Genomic DNA, 26,497 nt, shown 5'->3' on the forward strand with positions numbered 1-26,497 from the left:
ATGGTTTTAGGTCCATTATACTTACGCTAAGTACCGAGACTGCATGTTGTAACACAGCAAAGAAATAAACGCTGGACCCTTTTCAGACAAGCCTGGTGAGTGCCATCTCTTTATTTCTTCTAATTTCCATTGTACTTGCGTTTGTGGTTTATGTATTTTAACCCCTTATGTACTGTGTCCTGGAACAAAGGGTGCTCCATAAAAATAAACAATATACTGCAAGCCTAAAAATATTCAGTGATTGTGTTACTGATGAAGACAGATTCATTGTCAAGCGTACGAGTCCATAACAAGTAATGCCGTATTGTTGGTCAGTTTCCTAGGCCTCCTGCACACAGACGTATTATGGTGCCATAAAAGTTCTACTGTGATGCAGAATCCTAAAAGGTAGGGTCACATGAGTCCCATCCTCAGTGGGGGACATTTATCATGGTTAGCTTTGGTAAGCGAGTCATGGATACATTTTTTTTTTTTTTTTTTTGCTTATGTGTGACATATTTATCACAGGGGGTTGATAAATTTGGCTCACATAAGCAAAAACCAATAAAATCACTTTGGAATACCATTTTCTTAGCACACATAAGCAAAAAAAAAAATTATGTGTGTTTATTAAAATTTTTTTACCACTTTTTTTCACCCTAAATGTACTAATCATTTCAGATTCAGATTACATTTCAGATCCTGTGGGCTACTTCAGATTTGGTGGACTACGATGATCAGAGGTTTTTTTTTTTTTTTTGTTAATATTAACAACATTATGTAACAAGAGCTTGTGGGTAGTGTTTTTTGGAATAAAAGTTTTTTTAAATGTTTTTTTATTTTATTTATTTACTTTGCAGGCTTAGTAGTGGAAGCCTTCTTATTGACGGATTTCATTACTAAGGCGGGGCTTAGCGTTAGCCCCAAAAACAGCTAGCGCTAACCACCAATTATTACCTCGGTACCCACCGCCACAGGGGTGTCGGGAAGAGCATGTACCAACAGGCCTGGAGCATCAAAAATGGCGCTCCTGGGCCTAGGCGGTAACAGGCTGGGGAGGGCCAATAACAATGGTCCTCGCCCACCCTGGTAACATCAGGATGTTGCTGCTTGGTTGGTATTTGGCTGAGAATAAAAATACAGGGAACCCTATACGTTTTTCTTTTATTATTTAATTATTTATAAAAAATAAAAAAAACGCATAGAGTTCCCCATATTTTCATTCTCAGCCAAATACCAACCAAGCAGCAACAGCCTGAGGTTACCAGGGTGGGCGAGGACCATTGTTACTGGCCCTCCCAGCCTAAATAACGCCAGCCTGTTATCACCTAGGCCCAGGAGCACCATATTTGACACTCTGGGCCTTTTGATAGCGGCTCTTCCCAGCACCCCTGTGGCCCCAAAAACAGCTAACGCTAAGTCCTGGCTTAATAATGGATTATGTCTATAAGACGGCTTCCACTACTAAGCCTGTAAAGTAAATAAAAAAAAACTTTAAAAAAAAACTTTTGTTACAAAAAACACTCTCCCACAAGCCCTTGTTAACCATTTTATTAACACTAAAAAAAAAAAAAAAAACCCTGGCCATCATGATGGTCCACAGGATACATGGATCTGAAATGAGATTGAAAAAAAACCAAGGAAAATAGGTTAGTACATTTATTGTAACCCACATTTCCCGCCACACCGCATGACTACAACTCCCAGCATGCCTTTACAGTAAGGACATAATGGGAGTTGTAGTCATGCAGCAGGGCCGGGGGAATGTGTTAGATGGGCGGGTGGATGACAAGCTTGTCACCTGCCCCCACTACATGACTACAACTTCCAATATGCCCTTACAGTAAGGACATGCTGGGAGTTGTAGTCATGCGACGAAGGCGGGTGACAAGCTTGTCATCCGCCCGCCCATCTAACATACTCCCCCCCATGCCGCACAACTACAATTCCCAGCATGTCCTTACAGTAAGGACATGCTGGGAGTTGTAGCAGTGTTGCATGGGCGGGTGACAAGCTTGTCACCCTCCTGTACATCTCCTACCTGCTCGTCCCACCGTGCCTGTGAAAATGAAAGAAAAAAAAGTCACTCAAAAAGTCTCACGTGCGACTTTTCGAAAATGCTGTCATAGGCAAGATTGTAAGGCAGGTCTGGCCTTGCTTACACTTGCGACTTTTTGAAGCGGTTTTGCGACTTTTATTTGCTTATGTGTGACTTTCGCACTGATAAATCCTGGACCACTGCACAGTAAAAACTGAAAATTGCTTAGGTAAGGCAGATTGGTATTTTTTGCTTAGACACAAAAGTCCCACAAAAAATTTCTTAGACGCACGTGCGACTTTTTGTGCGATTTTTGTAAGCAAAAAAAAAAAAAGCTGCTTAAATCCCTTGATAAATCTCCCTCAGTGTATTTCACGCTGCAAATGCACCAACGCCAGTCACAGAGGGACTGCAAAGAAAGTTTTCAGCTGCGGCCAGGTAGCTCTGTGTGTCAGCTCGTAGCAGCGAATTTCTACAGGAAATCCGCCACTACTAGTGGACGTGCAGAGCTACCCGGCCAAAGCAGCTCTACAGTCCCTCTGTAACTGCTATTGACGCATCTGCGGCGTGAAATACACTGAGGATGTGCCTTGTGTGACCCTGCCCTTAGAAATCTCCAAACAAATGGGTCCATCGAGACTATGTGCAGACCCCATTTGCACACCTTATGCACAGGGCCTTGCTTGCTTGACTGAACAATTACTTACCAAATTATCAGTAAAGATGTGTCCATTTATGGACTGTTCATGTATCATAGTAAATACCAGCAAGGTTTGTACATTACACCAGTCACATTGCAATGGAAATAGGCAAGAAAGTATACCCCTCACTGGTCAATGGGCATCAAAGATTTGTATTGGCTATTCAGCTGTCAATCATTCCTTCACTTGTAAGGAAAGAAGCGTAATGTGAGATTTCAAAAGACATTTCTTTTCATTGCTGACAAAGTTCAAGATGGGAGATGAGCTTGGGTGAGGGGAGAGAAATTCATCCCTTTAACGGAGACCTTTTTTTTTTCCCTATTTCATGAGATATACAATGCGTTTGAAAAATCTTCAAACCCTTTCACCTTTTTTTTTTAATTTTTTTTTTAACATTTTGTTTTGTTGTAGCCCTGTGCTAAAATATATATATATATATAAAAAAAAAATTTCCCCTCATAATTCCACAGTCAATACTGCATAACGAGAATGTGAAAACAGAATTTTAGATTTGAAATTTAGGCCCATAATTCTTAAATGAAAGAAGCTTGGAACAACCAGGACTTTTCTCCACTAAACTAGGTAATCAGTGGAGAAGGTCCTTGGTAAGAGAGGTGACAAAGAGCCCAATGGTCACTCTGCCCAAGCGCCAGAAGGTCAATAGTTGCAGCAGATTTGCCAGAAAGAAGCCTTTTCTTAGTAATGACACATGAAAGAAAACACCTAAAGGACTCTCAGATGGTGAGAAAAAAATTTATCTGGTCTAATGAAACCAAGATTGAACTTTTTGGCCTCAATTCTAAGAATCATGTCTGGAGGAAACCAGGCAGTTTTTCAAGGGTTCCTTCATAAGATGATAAAAGTTTTTCTAGCTGCTGGAACTCTCATGATCTATAATCTGTGGAGGAAGCGGACAGAAAATTGTTTGATTTTACTGCAGCACCTCCACAGGGAATATGAGGCATTACATACTGATCATTCAAATCAATGGTTTGTTCATGTAATGAAAGGACAGAGTGGGTGCTCAGAGTTGCCACCATCTGTCCTGGCCAAAAGAGGAGGGTCTTGAATAATGGACCTTTTCCTCTATAGCTCAAAACTATAGCTTAGAACTCGGTTTTTGAAATCAGACAACCCCTGAGGAGTGTGAAAATAATCAAATTTATGAAATGCAAGACAGAAGGCATGGTTGCTCAGTGATTAGCGCCAAGATCCTGGGTTCAAATACAACCAAGGAGGACCAGCAAACACAACAGAAACATAAGTGCACTCACCGCAGGGTACTTGTCACTGCATTCCGGGTAGCTGGATCTCAGCGTAGACGCATGGTGAGAAGGCTCAGAGGCAACGCCGGCAGTTTCGCACATGGGTGCGTGCTTCTTCCGGCCTCCACGGAGGCCGGAAGAAGCACGTACCCATGTGCGAAACTGCCGGCATTGCCTCTGAGCGCTCTCACCATGCGTCTATGCTGAGATCCAGCTACCTGCTACCCAGAATGCAGTGACAAGTACCCTGCGGTGAGTGCACTTATGTTTCTGTTGTATTTGCTGGCTGATAGTTTACTTTTAGTATATGCACCCTGCAGGTGTCACCACATTTATTGACCGCTGATCCTACATAGGTGATTATTCCGTCTAGTGTGCCCTCCCTATCCTGTTTTGCACTACAACCAAGGAGGACGTCTGCTTATAAAACATATTGATGTTATTTGGACTTAGCCCCTGTGTGTCTGAGACTGGCAACATTTTTGTAAGGTCCTGTGGAATATGACATCACCATGTAAGCAATGAGAAATAATCATATTAGTCATTCGCAAGCGAGTGCAAATTGGATGTATACTTCCATAGCAGGCAAAAAGATGTATGAGAATGAGTGCCGTGTCATTGTGCCCTGCACCGATATTTTCCATGGCCTTGAACAAGCAGAGGAGGTTTTATCTGTGATGGACCACGAAATATAATGTTGACTATCCTGAGATCATCGAAAGCATTCCTTAGCTGTTAGGTGATGTAATATACAAGTATTTATCTATCTTCCCGTCCGGGATATCCATCAGAAGATCGCTCGCAGGCTGCCAAATCCCTCTTGTTAAGATAATTTCTTTTATTTGCTCAAGTCGAGGTCCTTTTATAGAAACAGCGCGAATAAAAGCAATAGGAGTCAACTTAGGTCAAGGTGAATTTATTGCCCAAACAGCATTCTTATTCCCCTCAAAAAACACATTTCATGAATCCATCTCAAAACTAAAGTCAATTAACATGTTAATAATAAAAAAAGCAACAACTTTTTAACACTGAACAGACAAGACCTTTCCGATATGTCATTGACAAAACTACACCGCGATCAGTCTTCTCCACCATAGGAAATCTCACGTACGTTCTAAAAGTTCATTAACTTAAACTCTACACTTTCTATCGTCCCCTGACCATGTAATTGTCACAACTTTATTTTTTTTTATTTTTTTGTAGTTTTGTTTCATCAATTTCTTAAAATTTTTATGAAGTACATTGTGAGAGAACATTGACTTGATATGGCATCACACTCAATTAAAGCAACAAGGAAATGAGACAGTTGTGCAGAGTGATTGAGGTACTTGGTGAAAATGAAATAAATTAAAACAAAAAAACATCCATTTGCCAATAAAAGGGGAGTGTTTGGGGGCATCGAGGACATGTATCGAAACAAAGGGAAGAGAGGAAAAATGTGGCCAAGCAGCATTACCTTCATCATTACATTTGGTAATATTAAATACAGCCGGTCATGATCACAACAAAACGGTTCAACATGAACACCCAAGCAAATGGGTTGCATTAATCAGACTATGACTCCCGCCAAGAGTAGGATGAACCTGCCAAACATCTTAAGTATATGGAGGCCTCTCAAGCTCACCCACATATGGCGGCATGTTGGATTTCACCAACCCTTTTGTTTTTGAAAAGATAAATCGGTAGATGATCCAGAGAATGAGTGCTTAGCATCTAATGTGCATGGCCAGTCTGGTTAAAACTGATACTGCATTAGGAAGTCCTAAAGGGCATGACAGATTTCATAACACCAATGAGAAAATCCATTTTGTCTGGAAAAGTTGGCATAACCCTCTGTTGTCGGTACCGGCTGACCATCTATTGTGTATGGGGTCCTACCGACACTTCCCCAGACAGATGATGGGTCAAGTGAAACAGATTGGGCGCATTGGATTCCCACTGCCCAACCTGCCACCGGAGGAGCATGGCACTGGCTTACCTCTTCTCTGCCCATAACACATGAAAACATTCATGTATATGGGGTGAACGCGAGAAATAGCTGTTGGCCAAATGAACAACTGTTTGACAGATATTAAAAGTGTATGGGCACCTCGAGTTTAGGGTCCCGAGAAGGTCTGATCTGATTTTCGTACTTTAAAAAGTATTCTTTGTGCATTATACTTTGTTTTTTAAAAAGTTTTTGCAAAAGATGTTTATTCAAGAAACCAAAGACACAGAGCCAAAAAATTTGACAAGCCCAGCAGAAAATATCCACTAAGCCTGCTGCCCCCACCACCCACGATTAACACTTTCCCCTCCGCCCCACAAAAAAACTCCACAAACTGGGATCACATAGCTTACAGCAAATGACACGTGTCAATGTGCTTTGGACAGTGGGTGCCATTAAAGGAATACATTGTACAACATTAAAATTTACAAAAACAACTTTGGAAACGGACAGGAGGGAAATGGTGCATGGAAATTCCCCCCATTCCTGTCCCATAATAAATAGACCTATGAAGGGCATTGGCGGCTTTTACTTTTTAAGGAAAAAATAATAATTCTGGAAGTTGGCATCTTGCCGCCATTGAGTTACCTATAAATAGCGTGATGTCATATGAAGATTTTTTTTTTTTTTACCCCCCTCTGACTGCTGTTCATGTATCATTTTCATAGAGTAAGCTTTGGAATTTCTATAGATTAGATTACTCCATTTACAAATCAAAGTTGCCATGAAAAAAAACACAACACTTGCAAAAACAATAATAAAAAAAAGAACCATCGGTCATGTTAGCTTCTTTTTTTCCTTTTTCCACCATATGATTTACAGGACGCCTGCTGGAATATTATTATTATTATTTTTATTTTTTCCATTTCAAGCAGCAATACATAATAGCAGTCTTACATCCGCCCTCGAACAGCACATTTCAGGTCAGGAGGTCAGGCTTTGGCAAACTTTTAAAAAGTGTACCCATTAAATACCCACAGCGGCGGCCGCCATTTTGGGCAAGAAAGCAATCGTTACAAAATCGGAAACCAATTTGTTCGCAACGACTGCAGTTAGCGCCCTCTTCTCCTCCACTGTGTGTATACAACAGATAACGTTTTCATGAAATACTTAAAAAAAAAATTTTAAAACACAAAAGAAAAACAAAAATTCAGATACTCAGTTTTTTTTTAAATTTTAAATTAAACATGTTTCAGCATTTACACATTTACCACAAAAGTCTAATACATTTTATAATGTCCTACGTTAGGCTATGGCCACCCGACGTTTGCCTGACTATTGTTGTCGATCCACAAAGCTTTCTGACACTTGTAGTTCGCCAACAGGTGATAAGGCACGGGTTCCCTACTTGTGTCCTAAATACAGTTTTTCTGCTACCTAATGGTTAATAGGTCACAGACACAAAATAAAAAAACGTGATAGAAACCCCCTTGTTCCCATTGACGTGAAGTCAATAAACAAGGATATTGTGCTGGTGAAAATAACAAAACAAAACTAAAAATCTACCTATAATGTCTCTTTCATGCTACTTAGCATAAATCCAGAGAAGAAACACGTCTGATCACTTTAGGTAAATACCCTTTTAATCCCAGATCATGGCGTATTAGTACTCGCCCTATATGACTATACATAGCCATGAAATCGTGATCCGTTTCAGGGTTACAACAGACCAAGTGGGAAAGGTGATGTACAAAAGTGATTTGCCCCTCAACCTACGGAGGACCCGAAGCAACGTTCACGCCTCGAACCTCCGCACTAACCTCCCTCTAGAGTTCACATAGCAAAGATTGGGTCTGGGTTGTCTAGCAGCTGTTTATTAGCTACATACTCGAGTATATAACTAAACTTCTTCCAATCCAGAAATGCACAATACGCAATGTAACTGTCCATTTTTACAAAAAAAAATATTATTTTTTTAATCGATCTACTACTGTAAAAATGTTCTAACTGATGCTATGCTCACCAAAGCGGTTTGTGAAATGCCATACATATCCATAAGAGCGTGAGATTTAAGTATCTTCATGCCTTTATATACATGGTGTATGCCTTTCCCTTAACTCCTAAAACTAGAATATTTGTTGTTGTTTTTTTCTTCCTAAATAAGGATAATGACCATCTTTACTGAATATTTTGCCTGAAAAAATGGTAGAAACTGTATAAAAAAAATTAAATAAAAAAATAATAAGAAAGTAATAAGTCTGGAAAGCATATGCTGCTTCTCAGTCCATTTTGCTCCTGCTATAAACATTGACTTAGACTGCTTTTCAGCCCTAGGCCGAAAACCCTAAAAGAAAAAAGGGGCGCCCACCTATCTAGTAACTTTTAACTACAAGCTATGGGATGCCAAACACATCAAACAAGGAACAGGCCCTCCTTATACCCTACACCTAGAGTGATCGGGGGCATACTGCAATGAACCGGTTGACCACAGCCATTTTGGGATTGAGTCAATATTGGGCCTTCAAGGTTTGGCAATTTTACTAGTTCGACTGGGCCCTTACAATGGCCACCTAGTCATTTTGTAGGATTTGTGGGCATCAGCGGGTACATATGACTTTCAAAAACATTTTGCTCCATATTGGCACATCGCGAGCCAACACGCTATGTCACAGCCAACTGGTGTTGAGAAACACAAGTTACATCATATGTTATATGCCCCGTGTATCCTTGAATAGGTAACCACAGAAATTGACAATTGTTTTTGACTCCAACTATAAGGGTCCTCATGAGGATCAATGCAGTATGTCCATCCATCACAACTGGTCACCATGGCCCTATTCCTTCTCTATAATCCAGGATCGGGAATTACCTAATTCCACCGTCCTCGGCTAATCTGACAAAATGGAAAGGGAATGAGTAGCAAAACGTCAAGTGCAAACACAGAACCCAGCTGGATTTGCACCCATTGCACAAGGCTCCCAGAGGAAAACTGTAAAGTGTGAGGTATTGTGAGAGGAACCATTCTGTATCCAGTAAACCTGAGGTAAATCTACCATCTTTAGAGGGTGTGATCAGAAACCAAAAAAAGTCATTGACACTCTGTTCAAGGAAGAAAAAAAAAACAAAACAAAAAAAAAAAAAACAACCTATACAAGGGCATTTCCAGTAATCAAAAATCCTCATATGTCCACCTAACCATCTACTTACTTCAGGATTGGAATTTATTTTTTAAGCAAGTAAAATAATATATTATAAAAATGTTTATAAAATAGCAGCACACTCAGTGAAACAATACAGCTAAGTACTGTTAATGTGAATAAAAATGAAACAAATCATAGCTCCTTAGCAGCGCAAAAAAAAAAAAAAAAGAATAAAAAAAAATATATATATATTCACTTAGTCCTCACATCGCCAACGCATGGAAAACCCCATTTAATTGTCTTAACTTTTAATTAAAAAAATAAAAATGCAAACATTTTTAAGCAACAGCTCAACAAATATGTCAACGGTGTCATACAACTGTGCAAAAAAAAAAAAAAGTTGCAACAGCAAAAATAAAAATAAAAAAAATTATTAAAATATTATAATAATAATAATTGCCGAATTGCTGGAGCAACTACATACAAAGGAGAAAAATAAAATTCAAGTACAATGGTATTATGCAACAAAATATTTAGATGTCTACCGTTTGTCGCAAAAACAAAATGTTTTAAAAAAACAAAAACAAATAAAAGTTTAGCATGGTGGACTGATCCCTGTAGGGCCTAAGGGAGTTATCGATGAAGACAACTGAAGGGGCGGACAACCTTCAGGGTCAATATACAACAACGTTTTTGTATGCATTCGGAATGTCGTTCACGGAATGTCATCCAAGGCAGGTGTCGAAAAATCCAGCAACACCCTGACATGTATATTCGGCAGTGGATAAAGGGGGGGGGGAGGGGTGTGCACATGGTCGGCACAATTTTCATAAACCATCCCATTTATCCCTTAGGAACAATTTTCAAAGTGCTTTCACGAATGGAATGGTTTACAATAATGCTAATGGCAGACCAACCATATAAGCCACTAGTGTAGACCTAAAACGCGTGGGAATGTGGCTTATCTTTATGTTGTATGCCGATATCTACCTTTTAATTAATCTATTTTAAAAGCTTTTAACTACAGATAACACGTAGCTAAATGTCCGTCCATTACCAAGCAGCCCAAAAAAAATTTTTTTTTTTCATTTTTTAATTGGCTACGTATGTTTATATGGGGACGCATCTTGTCATTTTTATTTCTTTCATAGCAAAGACTCATTTTATATTTATTTAACAAATTTTAAAACTTGCTGGGGATGGTGAGTTCCGATAAAAAAAAAAAAAAAAAATAAGGTTTGAAGGAGTAACTATTTTCATTTTTTTTTTTATTTAACTTTTTTAGCTTACTGGGACTATAGTTTTCCAAAACTAAAATCTAAATAAAAATACATTCTTTCGTAGTTTACATGTCCACAGCTGGCTAAGCGAGCCTCCTTCTAAATCCCAGGCATGCTTGTAATGAACGCTAGTATTAAGAATTTGTTTTTATTAAGATATATATATATATATATATATATATATATATATATATATATATGGAAAAAAAATTGGAAATCAAAAATAGTTTAGAAAAAAAAAAAATACAAAACACCTGCCTCAGGTTTGCAAAAATAAAGCATCTTTTTTTTTTTCGGTAGCAGCTACCATAGACAGCAAAAGTAAACAGAACTAAATAGGAGACTCAGAAAGCACCTCTCTTTAGATTAAACAATAAAATAAAAAAAAAAAAACAACATCAATCCCAAATCATCGCCCGAAAAATAGGCTTTAAGTCTTTTTAGGGATCGCACTTTCCGTTGCCCTCTAGAATCCATTAGTCTTTTGCTTTGCAATCTACATATGAAAACCACATATAAAAGGCGCCCACGTCCTCTCTGACATCTATCGAGAGGTGTAAGCGACTACAAATATAAAAAAAGTTTACCTACGTTTTAGCCCACAGATGCAGGCTGACAATTATCTACTGTTTTTGCTTACATAAAGCACTTAAATTTAACAATATATAATAAGAACAGCATTTATCAAATATATTGTGGGATTCCCTTCTAAAAGGACATCATCACAGGCAACAAAAACGAGAATTTTTTTTTCTTTTTTTTTTGTATTTAAAATAGTATTTAAATATTTTTTTTTTTTTTAAATCTAAGTGGGAGAGCAGGTATAAACAGGTTTGTTCTAGAAAATACAGAACAAGGGAAAGACTCTTTCTCTGCAGAACGCCTTTACAAGTTGATGTCCCGCACATCTGTAGGGGTGCTGGCCTGGTCCAGTTCGTCCACAGACTTGACAGCGTTCCTTTGTTGGTTGGGCGGTCTGTTTTGTCTAAGGCTGCTGACTAGCACAGACTCGATCTGTTCTTGACAAGCTTTAAGGCAATCCTGGAAAAAAAAAAATACATATTTTTTTTAATACTATTCTTAAATCAAGGAGGACATTACAACAGTAGATTAGACTATGGAGTAGGCGATTTCTTTGCCCCATATTTTAGGGTATGGCCCAAGCTTCTATTAACAGAGATAAGCCTCATTTTTTGGGGGATTATGGGCCCGTTCACACTCCGGCATGCTCTGGTAAAGGGAGCTCTGCAGGAGGAGGAGTCTGAGGAGTTGAGCATAGAAAAAAAGAATGCATGTTCCGTTTCTTTCTCCACTTATAGGGGTATTCCGGCCTTAGACATCCTATCCCCTATCCAGAGGGTAGAGGATAAGATGTCTGATCACAAGGGTACCGGTGCTGGGACTCTTGCGATCTCGGTGCAACCCGGGGGCTGCTCCCGAGACAGAGACGTGACGTCACGGCCACGCCCCACTCCATCCATGTCTATGGGAGGGGGCATGACTGCCATCACGCCCCCTCCCATAGACATGGATGGAGGGGGCGTGATGTGGCGTCACGAGGGGTGGCGTGGCAGTGACGTCACATCTCGGGAGCAGCACCCGACACGGAATGCCGGGGGCTGCACAAAGATCACGGGGGTCCCAACGGCAGGACCCCTTTGATCAGACATCTTATCCCCTATCCTTTGGATAAGATGTCTAAGGCCGGAACACCCCTATAATTCCTGTTAAATACCAAACACCCAACGGACCCCAATCAGGTCAATGGGATCCATTGGGACCCAGCAATGTCAGTTGTTCTCCAACCCATCCAGGGTCCATTCAGTGTAAAAAAAACAGACAAACTGATTCCGAATGGGTCAGAGCACTGTGTGAACTTCACCTAAATTGACAGTTTTCAATCCATATTCATTGTGATTTATTTTTCCCATAATTTTTTTGGTTTAAGATTCAAAATATTTTATCTGCCATTTTGCTTATTTTGTTGAAATACAAATAAAAAAACCTGAATAAAACAAATAGAGACATGTGATGTTCTGTCTGGAGTACAATGCCTTGCATCCATCACTGCAACTTTCAATACAAACATTGTGCCGAGGTGAAACCTGTAGATTTCCAGGTAGGGGACCGGCCAACATTGCACAAAAAAAATTGTCTTCTAGGGTGGTGATCTTCTCAAAAAATGCATAATAAACAAGGAACTTAAAAACTGGTCACACAGAGCTCTCTGCTGACATCATGACCACAGTGCTCTCTGCTGGCATCTCTGTCCATTTTAGGAACTGTCCAGAGCAGGATAGGTTTGCTATGGGGATTTTCTCCTACTCTGGACAGTTCCTAAAATGGACAGAGATGTCAGCAGAGAGCACTGTGCTCGTGATGTCAGCAGACAGCTCTGTGTTTCAAATGGAAAATAATTTCCTCTGTAGTATTCAGCAGCTAATAAGTACTGGAAGGATTAGGATTTTTTAATAGAAGTAATTTACAAATCTTTTTAACTTTCTGGCACCAGTTGATTTAGAAAAAAAAAAAAGTTTTTCACTGGAGTAACCCTTTAAATCCATCTATACTCCGACATCTAAAGCAAATAACCAGTTCCCTTAAGATACATTAGAGAATTTAGGAAGGGAAGTATAACAATGGCGCGTAGTAATCCCTCCAGCGTCCAGTTATCGTAGATCCATGGAATCGGGGGGGGGGGGGGGGGAATTAGGTTTTGTGCGTCTGACAAAATACTTGATATTCTATAGAGACTTGTATATATTCAGTCTCTTCCTGCAGAATCCTCTCATCTTTCCTATGCAGAAGTCAGGCGCACACACACACCAGACCTCACGTCCGCCATGTTCAGCCGAATTCTCGAATTCTATTCCTTGTGAACCTAATTATGTGAAAACAAAAACCACCTGACTTTGCCAATCTTCTGTTATAGCAATAAGATTCTTAACAATAAGAAGCAATTGTTTTCAAATTTCCACCCCTTGACAGCCATAAAATCTGCCCCCACCTTCAGGGTTGAGGAATGGGGTGGGGGGGTGCACGGATAGGGGTTACCTGCTTTTTTTTTGTAACCCATTGGGTTCCTGCAGTGTCCTGAAGGCATTGAGCCACCATCTATGCCTTAAGGATAGGCTGGGAGCTGAAAGAGTTAAGCATCTGACATGTTTTGCATCAACTTTCATGGTACGAGATAAAGGAGATTCCAGAGATTCTTCAGCATTATTTGCAACTAGAATGGATCTTGTGAACTAGCGTGGGAACGGTGCTGTGTGCACAGCTCCCCAGACTGCTAGTTTAACAAAGATTAGGGCATGAAAAACTCTCAAAACCTGCTGGTTACTCCCGTGTCTCCTCTGAGTAGGAGAAACACTTTCCAATTGTGAGAATAAATAAATAAATAAATAAAATAAATTTATGTTTAAAACAAATATATTGCAATAATTTGTCAATAGCTTTTATATATATATATATATATATATATATATATATACATATATATATATATATATATATATATATATATATATTTACAGTGGTCCCTCAAGTTACAATATTAATTGGTTCTGGGCCGAGATTGTATGTTGAATCCATTGTATGTTGAGGCCATAACTCTATGGAAACCTGGTAATTGGTTCTAAAGGCACCGAAATGTCATCCAAAAATAGGAAAAAAGTGAGGATTAAAGAAAAATAAGTAGATAACTAATAGAGATAAAGCAAATCCTTCCATATAAAAGTAAGAAAGATCTGCTGGGAGCTGTAAATCACTGTCTATGTCAGGGTTTCCCAAGCAGGGAGCCTTCAGCTGTTGCAAAACTACAACTCCCAGCATGCCCGGACAGCCAAAGGCTGTCCGGGCATGCTGGGAGTTGTAGTTTTGCAACAGCTGGGGCCACCCTGCTTGGGAAACACTGGTCTATGTAGAGGACAGGAGCTTCTTTGGGGTCCTGTAAGTAAAAATGTAATGGAGTCACCCTCACCTGGTGTCCAAAGGAGCAGGTAACCCTGGTACAGGTAAAGAGTACAGAACATGTAATACCTCCCTGTACTGTAGGGGGCGCTACCAGACACCAGTCAGTGCATGCACTTCAGTAATATAGGTAAAGAGTACAGAACATGTAATACCTCCCTGTACTGTAGGGGGCGCTACCAGACACCAGTCAGTGCATACACTTCAGTAATACAGGTAAAGAGTACAGAACATGTAATACCTCCCTGTACTGTAGGGGGCGCTACCAGACACCAGTCAGTGCATGCACTTCAGTAATACAGGGGTTTTACCAGTGAATGCCCATTCTGATTGGTCGGTTCTTCCGGCCATTGACACGTTTCACAGATCTGGACTGTCTGTACATTGTATGTTGAGTCTGGTTTCAACTTACGATGGTCCAGAAAAGACCATTGTATGTTGAAACTGTTGTATGTTGAGGCCATTGTAAGTTGAGGGATCACTGTATATATATGTGTATATATATATTTTATTGCTAATTTATGTATTTCTTTATAACATGTATATTACAAATATATTTTAATTCTACTTTATGATTCATTTTCAAATTGTTTGTTAAGTCTTGATGTTTCGGTCTCTACAAATCGAGAGATGGATTGTTGACCGGAAGCCATTTTGCTAATGTAAATCAATATAAATCAAAACATAGCAAAAAAAAAAAAAACTTTACGAAAGTGGGCCATATACCAAAGGTTGACCTCTACTAAGGCACCATATGTCTTGTAGATAAAAAGGAGGGGACTTTGTTATATGACATCTATATGTCTTATGAGGGGGTTATAAAGGGGTTGTGCCTATGGCCGGGAGTCAAAGGAGTCCTACCATCAAAACCAACCCTAAAACCTGTTTCCATATATATATCTTATAAGGGTATACGGACATCATACAGATTCAGACCTTCCCTCTAAATATCTGCCATGTAATACTACCTGCTGCGATATGTTAATCGGCCTAGCAGCTTTTAGATTAAAAGGGGGGGGGGGAGGAGTTGGGGGATTAGATGGGTGGTTGGGTGAGCGGGGTTGTGTCCAACCAGTGGGACTCCCCGCGATCTCCTCTACGGGGCCCTAGCTACTTACCTGTTCAAGGCTTGCCCCGGACGAGGGCAAGTGACGGCCCGCTCAGGCAATCACCGGTTGAGGCAGGACATCGCTGCGGCCGGTGATTGGCTGAGCAGGTTGTCACTCACTCTCATCCAAGAAGGTGGGGAGCAGAGGTCAGCAGGGACGAGTAAGTAGCCAGGGAACCGTACAGGAGTTCATGAGGGGTCCCAGCGGTTAGACCCCCTCCCCAATAATCAGACACTTATAATAAGTTCAGTTCCCTGGAGTTAGAAAGGAGACTACATTTCTTATAGAACCAAGTAAATGCCCTCCAGGACAGTTTTGTGACGGTAGTAATTATGGCCATACCGGTCGTCAGCTTTCGCAATATAAAAATTCAAAAAGATTTTAAAAAAATTTGAAGAAAAATAAATTACAATTATCTGTCATTTTTGGTCTCATTTTCTGGCCATTTTTATTTTTAAATACACTCCCTTGTTCATCTGTAGGTCTATGGAAACCTTATACTTGTGATAATAACAACCGTTAAAGGGGTACTCCACTGGCCCAGCGTGTGGAACATTTCCATGTCCAGACGCCGCCTTCCAATAGACTTTGCATTGAGGGGGTGTGGTGTGACATCACAAGGGGTGTAGCCGTGATATCAAGACCCCCGCACCCAGCGTTTGGAACAAAATGTTTTCCGGACGCTGGGGCAGTGGAGTACCCCTTTAAACCCTTAACAGTAATTCACCAAATTAGTCAAAGTTTCTTAATATGTGTCAATATTTTTTGTAAATGGCTACATTACCAATCTACAGACTGCAAACTGATTAAAAAAAATAAGAATGACAAATACTTTCTGTGGTAAAAAAAAAAAAAAACATTCTCCAACAGGAATTTTTCCTTTTGGGAGGACAGGAAACCATCAGCATGAGCTGTATTGGAATTTTTAATTGCCAATGTACACAGTTATTATCATGGTCTCTGTGTAAGATTCCCAGTTAACCGGTTTGGAGCCGGGTAGACTCTGTACACACAGGGCAGCGAAGCCTCAGTCCTACCACACGCACGTTAATCATGCGGCTCAGCCTTGCCCACCAGCTGACTCGTAGCACATACAGCACCGGTTGCTCATACCGTAAATGCCATTCTTCATTGACTTATTTCCTTGTGAAATGCCAGTGGTTTTTCTGACGCGTTTTATGTGGTTGTGGTACGATCCTCCTTTTTAAGCCAAAAACATGTGACTGTAGAACATTCACACACTCTGGAGATTGTAAGCATGCCTAAAAAAATGTCCTTAACTTCTAGAGTCACTTTTAATGACTGGTTTAGAGACGGCTTAAAGGGGATGTCTAGTTTAAAAAGTCTATTTAAAGGGTGTTTCCTGCCTTCTACAATCGTTACGGTTATAGAAAATTTAAGCAGTGCCTCCCTGTGAGCGATTACCTTTAATCAGGGGAATTTCAGAACCACCTTCTCCCGTATCCCGTATCCGTGCCGTACCCTATTCATTTCAACTAGTGACTCCGGTCGGCTCGCTGGTTGGGGCTGCCGAAGAGTAAAACGGAGGTCTGAATGCACCCCAACTCCTTATTCCAAATCTAGTAGCCAAAGTAGAAAGTGGCCCCTAACTAGGTTTTCTCTTTCAAGGACCCAGCTTGTCCATAAATTTGACAGCCAATTGAGTTGAATGGGCACAGTGTTGTAATGCTTTACTTCCCCTGTGGTGGCGCTACATGGAAACTGCACACTTACTGTCAGGTTTCTCCCACAGATTACAGCTCAATAATAGGGGTATCAGCTGCAGAACAACCAATGATCCTATCAAGGGTTATAAAGGGGTTGTCCTTTTGGCAATGAGTCATAAAGGGGTCATACCCTAAAACCTGGCCGTATATCTGATAAGGGTATTCTGACTTCAGGCCTTTCCTCAGAATAGCTGCCATGCAATACTACATTTCCCCAGTAGATGGCAGCATCATTTTGGAGGCCAGACCTGCTGCGATCAGTTGATTGGCCTAGCAGCTCTTACATTAAAGGGGTACTCCAGCCCTAAGACATTATCTTCCAAAGGATAGGGGATAAGATGCCTGATTGCGGGGGGTCCCTCCGCTGGGGACCCCCACAATCTTTCATGCAGCACCCTTTTATCATCAGCCTCCGGAGCGAACATCACTCCGGCTCAGATGAATCACGGGGCCGGAGTATCGTGACGTCACGGCTTCACGCTCCCTCCCATAGGCTTGCATTGAGGGGGCAGAGCGTGACATCACACGGGGGTGGAGCCGTGACATCAAAATGCTCCGGCCCCGTGATCGTGATTCATCAGACCCGGAGCGATGTTCACTCCGGAGGCTGATGATAGGGGGTTGCTGCATGAAAGATTGCAGAGGTCCCAGCGGCAGGACCCCCACTATCAGGCATCTTATCCCCTATGCTTTGCATAGGCGATAAGAGGTCTTAGGACTGGAGTACCCCTTTAAAGATGCTGAAGATCGGAGACTACAAATCCGATAGAACCAAGTAAAGAAGAAAGAAAATTTAGCAGAATATACTAAAAAAGACAAAGTTACCCCTAGCAAATAACTATGGATCCATCTTAATTCCAAAATTTTTGAAGATGGAGCGGCGCTGGAATCTGATTGGTTGCTATGGCCATTTCTTCCACTTGTTCAGGTTCATTACCATAATCCCATAGCGACTCCCTTAGTCTCCTAATCTGGATGATGTCATCACATAGGGGGTGTGGTCATTGTATTTTAGGCGATTTATCATTTTGGCTGCAATAGCCCAGATTGTAGCGCTATGTATTCCCCTGTGGCAGGCAAAGAGGGTTAGACAAAGTGCATGGGAAATGCTACGAGGCTTCAATATCCTGTTCTAAGATCACAAGGAAACCATGCGGCAGGGCTGTGAAGCGGGGAATGTGATTTGCTTTCTCCTGACATTCTCAAATTACTGCTAAGTGCTCTATTATTTCCCTATATCACAGAAGCCCTGAAGTGCCGGGCTAGCATTGTTCACCTCACTTTATTACCTTCCGCAGAGGAGAAGGAAAAAAAAACTGAGTACAAACCTGTCCAAATTAAGTAAAATTCTTGGAATACCTATTGAGAAACTTATAAAAAGTCCAAAATAAAAAGAATCTTAAAATGTCTATGCGCACCTGCTAGTATGAAAGATCACATTACAGTCTTGTTTTATCTTCTCTGAACAGGTGCCAAAATTCTGTGCCCATTTATTTTCGAATATCTTGTTAGGGGGTTGGAGGTCTGTTTCACTGATATAGCTCCAAATTCCCTGCATAGACATACATGATAATATGTATAATATTAATATTCCGGCTGCCTGCTGCCACCACTAGAGGGAGCTTACTGCATACTGGTAACACAGCATACAGCAAGCTCCCCATAATAGTGCAGTAGAAGGCATGGATTTTATCATGTAAAGCTATGGCTAGAAAGGCATTTGACATTATATATCAGGGAGACATATAGATAGATATGAGCATGATGATAGATACTGACGACATAAATATGTAACATAATAATGGATATCACATATTCAATAGATATCAGAGAGATAAAAGATAGATGATGCAACATATTGGTAGATAGAAATGTCATAGATGGACAGATACACCTATCTCACATCTATCGTATTATCTAATATCCATCATATGTATTCTATACCTGATTTCTCTCTACTGATAATCTAATATCTGTATCATACCTTTCTATTATATATTTAATATTTTTCTCTCTTATATCTATTTATCCATCTCATATCTATCTATCTCTATTGATCCCATAACTATCTATCTATCTCATATCTATCTATCTCATATCTATGTATCTATCTCTTATCTAACTATCTTTCTCATATCTATCTATCTTTCTCATATCTATCTATCTATCTCATATCTATTTATTTATCTATCTATCTATCTCATATCTATCTATCTATCTCATATCTATCCATCTCATATCTATCTCATATCTATCTATCTATCTCTCATATCTATCTTGTATCTATCTATCTATTTCATATCTATCACCTATTTGTGTGTCAAATATCTCATATTCTAATATCTATCTGTTATTATTATAATTACCTGTATCCATTGAATCTCTAGTTTTTCTCCAATTATCTTTTTCCCTATTGTGTATACCCCAGAGTAGCAGTATCCGGTGAGTCCCATCCATCCTCCCTATGTCTCTGCAGATATACGTATTAAGTCTGGAGCCCGAACAGGTCTTTTAAGATGATGCATTACACCCTCCGGTTTCTCGCACTGAGCCATCTGGGGTCCTGTATTTAGCTTCTGCCAAAAAGCTAATTATGCTAAAAATAAAACTTTTTCAGTTTTCTCTGGACCCAGATCTGCACTGCGGTCAGTAATAAACGCTCTTTTGTCGGCGCAGAGAGAAGGCATCTGCTGTGCTTGTCATAGGGACCCGATGATTGTAGCGCGGCTAGTAGATCATGGGGCGGAAACAAAAGTATGTGTACTGCCGCTCATTAGATGGGGCCCTGCACTTCCTCTGCCCGTTGGCTCCATCACAAGGCCGCGCACCCTTCTCTGGACTCATGAATGGGGGACGACAGGAACTCCGGCATCGAGACCGCAGCGTATCTCCATCACCCCATTGTAACCACACACGCAAAACACTCATTGGGGAACAAAAAAGCTGAATGAGCTGGGAGCAGCTGCCAAAAAAAGGCAAAAAAAAACTACTTCGGAAACTATCTCATTATCCCTTTCTCTCCGGGGTTATTCTGTCTGATGTTTCCTTGCATACAAAATACGACCTGACACCAGAGGCGGCATACGGGGCTTTTTAAAAATGGCCGCTGGCTCATGCCACCCACCAATAAGACTTGATTTCTCAAAAGATACATATGAGAATGATGATAGATATGAAAGACAATAATAATAGATCGGGACTAGAAGAGTAGACTTCAGATAGTCGACAGATATCAGATAGATATTAGATAGATAACAAATAGATATTAGATAATACCATAGATAAAATACATGAGACAACATATTAGTAGATAGACATTAGATGGACAGATATATCTACAAATATTTGGTATTGTCTACATCATATCATCTAATATCTACCATATGTATCTGACAACAAATAACTCTATTCAATCTAATATCTATCTGTCTCATACCTATCTATCTATCTATCTATCTCATATCTATCTCATATCTATCTATCTCATATCTATCTATCTCGTATCTATCTCATATCCATCTATCTATCTCATATCTATCTATCTATCTATCTCATATCTATCTATCTATCTCATATCTATCTGTCTCATATCTATCTGTCTCATATCTATCTATCTCATATCTATCTATCTCATATCTATCCCATATCTATCTCATATCTATCTATATATCTCATATCTATCCCATATCTATCTCATATCTATCTATCTATCTCATATCCATCTATCTATCTCATATCCATCTCATATCCATCTATCTGATATTTATCTATCTATCTATCTCATATCAATCTATCTCATATCCATCTATCTGATATTTATCTATCTATCTATCTCATATCCATCTATCTATCTATCTATCTCATATCTATCTATCTCATATCTATCTATCTATCTCTCTATCTATCTAATATCTATCTATTTATCTATCTATCTATCTCCTATCTATCTATCTCATATCTATCTGTTTATCTATCTCATATATATCTATCCATCTCATATCTATCTATCTCATATCCATCTATCTGATATTTATCTATCTATCTATCTCATATCCATCTATCTATCTATCTATCTCATATCTATCTATCTCATATCTATCTATCTATCTCTCTATCTATCTAATATCTATCTATTTATTTATCTATCTATCTCCTATCTATCTCTCTCATATCTATCTATCTCATATCTATCTGTTTATCTATCTCATATCTATCTATCTCATATCTATCTCATATCTATCTATCTATCTATCTGTCTCATATCTATCTCATATCTATCTATCTCATATCTATCTATCTCATATCTATATATCTATCTCTCTATCTATCTATCGATCTCATATCTATCTATCTATCTCATATCTATCTATCTATCTCTCTATCTATCTCATATCTATCAATCAATCAATCGCCGCTTGCTCATGCCACCCACTGTTAAACAGAGAAGACTTCATTTCTCAAATTTCTACAGCTGCCCGATAATCCGGAAGCATTTTATAATCCACCGATGTTGCCTGATTAAAAGGAATTTTCTGTTGCTATATAATAACATAAAAACAGTGGTCTGCAAACTGTAGACCTCCAGCTGTTCTGAAACTACAACTCCCAGCATGCCCGGCATGGTAAATTTGGCAGATAGGGGGCCCCCTCCACCGCAAGACCAGCCCAGTTGGCAAGCATTGCACGAAAGAATAACAAAAACTCCCAAAAAATGTTTGCAAAAAAAAAAAGTGCAACATTTTGATGATCTGCACTAAGTGCCGATTTGATAACTGTCACCTTATGGGTTGAAAAGCAATTTATGGTTTCGATTTTACGAACCCAGTCTTATCGGTCCTCTACTCATAATCCAGCACAGAACTGTAATACACGTCCTTATTATAAGCAATAAATATCAGACTTTAATAACAGCCGTCAAGCCCCCTCCCATAGACTTGCATTGAGGGGGGCGGGGCTATGACATCACAAGCTCCCGACACCGGCTCCAGCGTTCGGAACAGTTTTTTCCAAACGCTGAGAAGCGGAGTACCCCTTTAAGGAAATAAGGGGATTTCACTGTAGATGATTTACATGTATTTTTTTTACAGGTCCCGCCTGGGACTGTCCCTTTAGTTTATGTTCACACGGGGTAAAGTGATGAGTAACATTTTACGCAGATTTGACGAGGAAATGAAAGCAGAGTATTTCAAAGTGCCCCGTAGAATTCTTGTTGAGGTTTTACTTGTAAATTTTTGATGCAGAATTCAAATCCGCAGCGGAAACTTGAGCAGGGGGACCTTGCAGGCGCTGCAGGATTTCAGTCCTTGAGGTTGTATTGTGATACCAATTGTTGACTATGGTCCCAGCTGCCTTGAGATCATTGACAAGGTCCTCCCATGTAGTTCTGGGCTGAGTCCTCACCGTTCTCATGATCAATGAAACTCCAGGAGGTGAGATCTTACATGCAGCCCCCAACCGAGGGAGATGGAAGAAACACAAAATACCCATCCATTTGCAAATAATGCCCCCAATTGTTGTAAACTTCTCCCCAAGCCCCTTGGCGATGGTCTTGTAGCCCATTCCAGCCTTGTGTAGTCTACAATCTTGTCCCTGACATCCTTGGACGGCTCTTTTTGTCATGTTGGAGAGTTTGGGATGTGATCCATTGCTTCTGTGGACAGTCCTAATACAGGTAAGAAGATGAGATTAGGAGCACTCCCTTCAAGAGTGCTCCTAATCTCAGTTCAATACATGTATAGGAGACGCCTGGGGCTCAGAAATCTTGCTAATTGCTAGGGGATCAAATACATAGCAAATAAACACATAACTTAGTTGAAATTAGTTTTTCACGATTTTTTGTTGTTATTCTGTTTGTCACTGTTCAAACAAACCGACCAATAAAATTATAGATCGATCACTTCTTTGCCAGGGGGCAAACCTATAAAAAAAACAGCAGGGTGGCAAAAAAAAAAAAAACTTTCACAATGGCTTTTCTTATCTTTAGCTGAACAAGTGGCCTTGAAGAGGACTCGTTGACTACGAAAAACGTGGCGATCTGGAGACCACCTAGATAATTCTAGCAGAAATGTTATATAAGGGTTAAAGGGGTACTCCGTTCCTAACGCTGGAGCCGGCAGCTCGTGACGTCATAACCTCATGACATCACGCCCCCCCACAATGCAAGTCTATGGGAGGGGGCGTGACATCCGTCACGCCCCCTCCCATAGAATTGCATTGAGGGGGCTATGACATCACGAGCTCCTGGCGCCGGCTCCAGCGTTCGGAACAGTTTGTTCCAAACGCTGAGCAGCGGCGTACCCCTTTAAAGACTAAACGTTCAGCCTAAATAAGTTTAGGCAAAAGCATCTGGCCTTCGAGGCCTACGTGGCTACAGCTGGGTTTTTTATGGGACTTGTAGTTCCACCATAACAAGGAAGTCATTTTTTACAAGTAGAGAACTCAGCGTGGCCAAGAGGCAGCGACACAGTTAATTTGTTTCTTCCTTTTTTTCCTCTCTCTCTCTCTCTCTCTTGCGGAAAGAAGTCTCTTGAAAGATCAACAGCTGACTTTATTTAAAACCCCCTATGAGTCAGTAATACAGTATGCCGTTCTGTTCCAATAAAACTCAGCCGCTGCACAAATACATCTCCGCACAGAAATATCCGAGAGACATTCAACATAGATTCAGGCCTAGGTACATAGGTGTCGCAGGCCCCTGGGAACCCCGTCACAGTAATTCCTAGATCTCACAACCCTATTTCTTTATGAAAGATCAAGAGGGAGGGGGCGGTAACCACTAAAGCCGCTACAACATTCATGTTACTGCTGACGGTAACATTAGGTTGTCCATTTTCAATGAGTCACTGACAGGAAGCAACCCACACATCGACCATTCTCTGAAGCTCCAAAAAATACCCCAAAAAAATAAAATAAAAAAATAAAAAAGAATAAAAAAAACCAAAAACTATATAATAGAGCAATACAGCAACAGAAGACAGAATTTCCTGAAGTTCAGGACCCCCCCTATGTGGTGGAACTTTGGTTTCGCAAGTTGTTCTGAACAGATGTTACCAAGAATTTAAAAGGCTCATTTACTCACAATGCAAAAAGTAAAGATTTTTAAGAACATAAAAAAAAGCCTAAATGTAAGAAAGATACAATATACACTAAAAATGATAAATATAATAAACACTAAAGCGATAACTCAAAACCAAAAGAACATATCGGACCATATAGTCTGTCGACCTAGAAAGCCCTATGCCAAGTGATGGACAGGCCAAATATTCCAACCCAGTTTCGTCAAGATGAGTGTTGGGAATGCATTTTTGAGGGGACCATGTATGGATTTTGAAATTGTGTAAACAATTTGTTGACTTCAAGTCTTTACATCAGGTGATTCCACTTGGGCAGATTGCTGATCTGTTGAAATTGGTGGATTCATCCAACTTTGCTGTTATGCGTATGGGCAGCCAAACTAAATTATCCTGACAGGACCCCAATGGAGTTGAGTAGACCTTCACACAAAGGTTCATACAGGCATGTGTTTATTGTCCAGAATACAACTCGTTTTGCGGCTTGGGGGCACTTCCTCAGGCATGCCCAAGGAAGCAGTCCCAAACCGCGAAATGCGTTGCATTCTGGGTTGCCTGAGTAAGAGGCCTCAAACCGCGAAACTCGCTGCATTCTGGCTAATAAACTCATCTGTTTGTATGTTTGTGTGAAAGTCTGCTCAGCGCCAATGGACTCCTTTCATTACTTAGAGGAATTGGTTTTGCTGCTCTATTCGAGGACAGGAAGGTTGCAGAGGGATGCTAAACGGTTTCATATATGTCTCCCAGTGTTCTGCATGGTCAGCCCTCATGGTAAGCGCCCAATCACACTAAGTATTAATCTTGTGTCACTATGAACCTGGCTTTAGGACATTTGGAACATATATGGTCTCATCTTGAGGACACTTATAAGATGAAGGGCACTTTATAAAGTGGCCCTGCATTCGGGACATGACATCCATGTAGTTTATGACCATCCTAAGGGGAACCATACTGCCGGGCAAGGCTCTTCATCCAATTGGTGTCCTTAAGCTGAGGCCATACACGTTCCAAATTGTCCTAAAGCCAGGTTTACAGAGTGGGACAAGATATCAAAAATAGCTCAAAGGAAAAGTCGGGGACTGGTGACCAATTAGACTTCAGTATATTCAGAATGAACGCAGGATACCGATTGGTTGCTATGAGTAATTCCTTTTTTTCTATATAGGTTTCCTGGCAAAGTGTCAAGCAAGGGCTAAAGAACCGGTTCACACAAAAGCCCTACCCTTTTGTGACCCCTCCCACCAAACAGCAGAACTTAGGGGCATCGCAATGTCCCTCCCTGCAATATTTAAGGGGAGCTCAAGTTAAAATTAAATTCCGATATATCGTGGATAGATGTTAAAGTCTGATGGTAGACAGCCACAAATTTCCAGAGTGAAACACTTGTGATAATTGAACCCTATGGGACAAACTACGCTGCTCAAAAAAATAAAGTGAACACTAAGATAACACATCCTAGATCTGAATGAATGAACTAATCGTATTAAATACTTTTGTCTTTACATAGTTGAATGTGCTGATAACAAAATCACACAAAAATTATCAATGGAAATCAAATGTATCAACCCATGGAGGTCTGGATATGGAGTCACACTCAAAATCACAGTGGAAAACCACACTACAGGCTGAAACAACATGAAAACAAGTCACAATGAGGCTCAGTAGTGTGTGTGGCCTCCACGTGCCCGTATGACCTCCCTACAACGCCTGGGCATGCTCCTGATGAGGGGGCGGATGGTCTCCTGAGGGATGTCCTCCCAGACCTGGACTAAAGCATCCGCCAACTCCTGGACAGTCTGTGGTGCAACGTTGGTGGATGGAGCGAGACATGATGTAACAGATGTGCTCAATCGGATTTAGATCTGGGGAACGGGCGGGCCAGTCCATAGCATCAATGCCTTCCTCTTGCAGGAACTGCTGACACACTCCAGCCACGAGGTCTAGCATTGTCTTGCATTAGGGGGAACACAGGGCCAACCGCACCAGCATATGGTCTCACAAGGGGTCTGAGGATCTCATCTCGGTACCTAATGGCAGTCAGGCTACCTCTGGAAAGCACATGGAGGGCTGTGCAGCACCCAAAGATATGTCACCCCACACCATTACTGACCCACCACCAAACCAGTCATGCTGGAGGATGTTGCAGGCAGCAGAACGTTCTCCATGGCGTTTCCAGACTCTGTCACATGTGCTCAGTGTGAACCTGCTTAAATCTGTGAAGAGCACAGGGCGCCAGTGGTGAATTTGCCAATCTTGGTGTTCTCTGGCAGATGCCAAATGTCCTGCACGGTG

General features: G+C 40.6%; 1 protein-coding gene and 1 long non-coding RNA gene across 8 annotated transcripts in view; one reads left to right on the forward strand and one right to left on the reverse strand.

Moving 5' to 3' along the window:
• Positions 1–9: 9 nt before the first annotated feature.
• On the forward strand, positions 10–25,644 carry LOC130267438 (uncharacterized). Its single transcript, XR_008843191.1, has 3 exons — positions 10–95; positions 316–387; positions 25,371–25,644. It is a non-coding gene; the product is annotated as an uncharacterized LOC130267438 (long non-coding RNA).
• Positions 10,537–26,497, reverse strand: part of CCND2 (cyclin D2) — a 648,494-nt gene continuing 632,533 nt past the window's right edge. For 6 of the 7 annotated variants that reach the window (XM_056517253.1, XM_056517257.1, XM_056517256.1 and 3 more), the window contains one exon: positions 10,538–11,371. In XM_056517253.1, the coding sequence (XP_056373228.1) occupies positions 11,216–11,371 (156 nt within the window). In that variant the 3' untranslated portion in view covers positions 10,538–11,215. Of the gene's footprint in view, positions 11,372–26,497 lie in introns of all 7 variants that reach the window. The other variant, XM_056517258.1, reaches the window with a different exon arrangement.

This window comes from Hyla sarda, chromosome 4 (genome assembly GCF_029499605.1).
Source record: "Hyla sarda isolate aHylSar1 chromosome 4, aHylSar1.hap1, whole genome shotgun sequence".
In the NCBI taxonomy this organism is placed as follows: Eukaryota; Metazoa; Chordata; class Amphibia; order Anura; family Hylidae; genus Hyla; species Hyla sarda.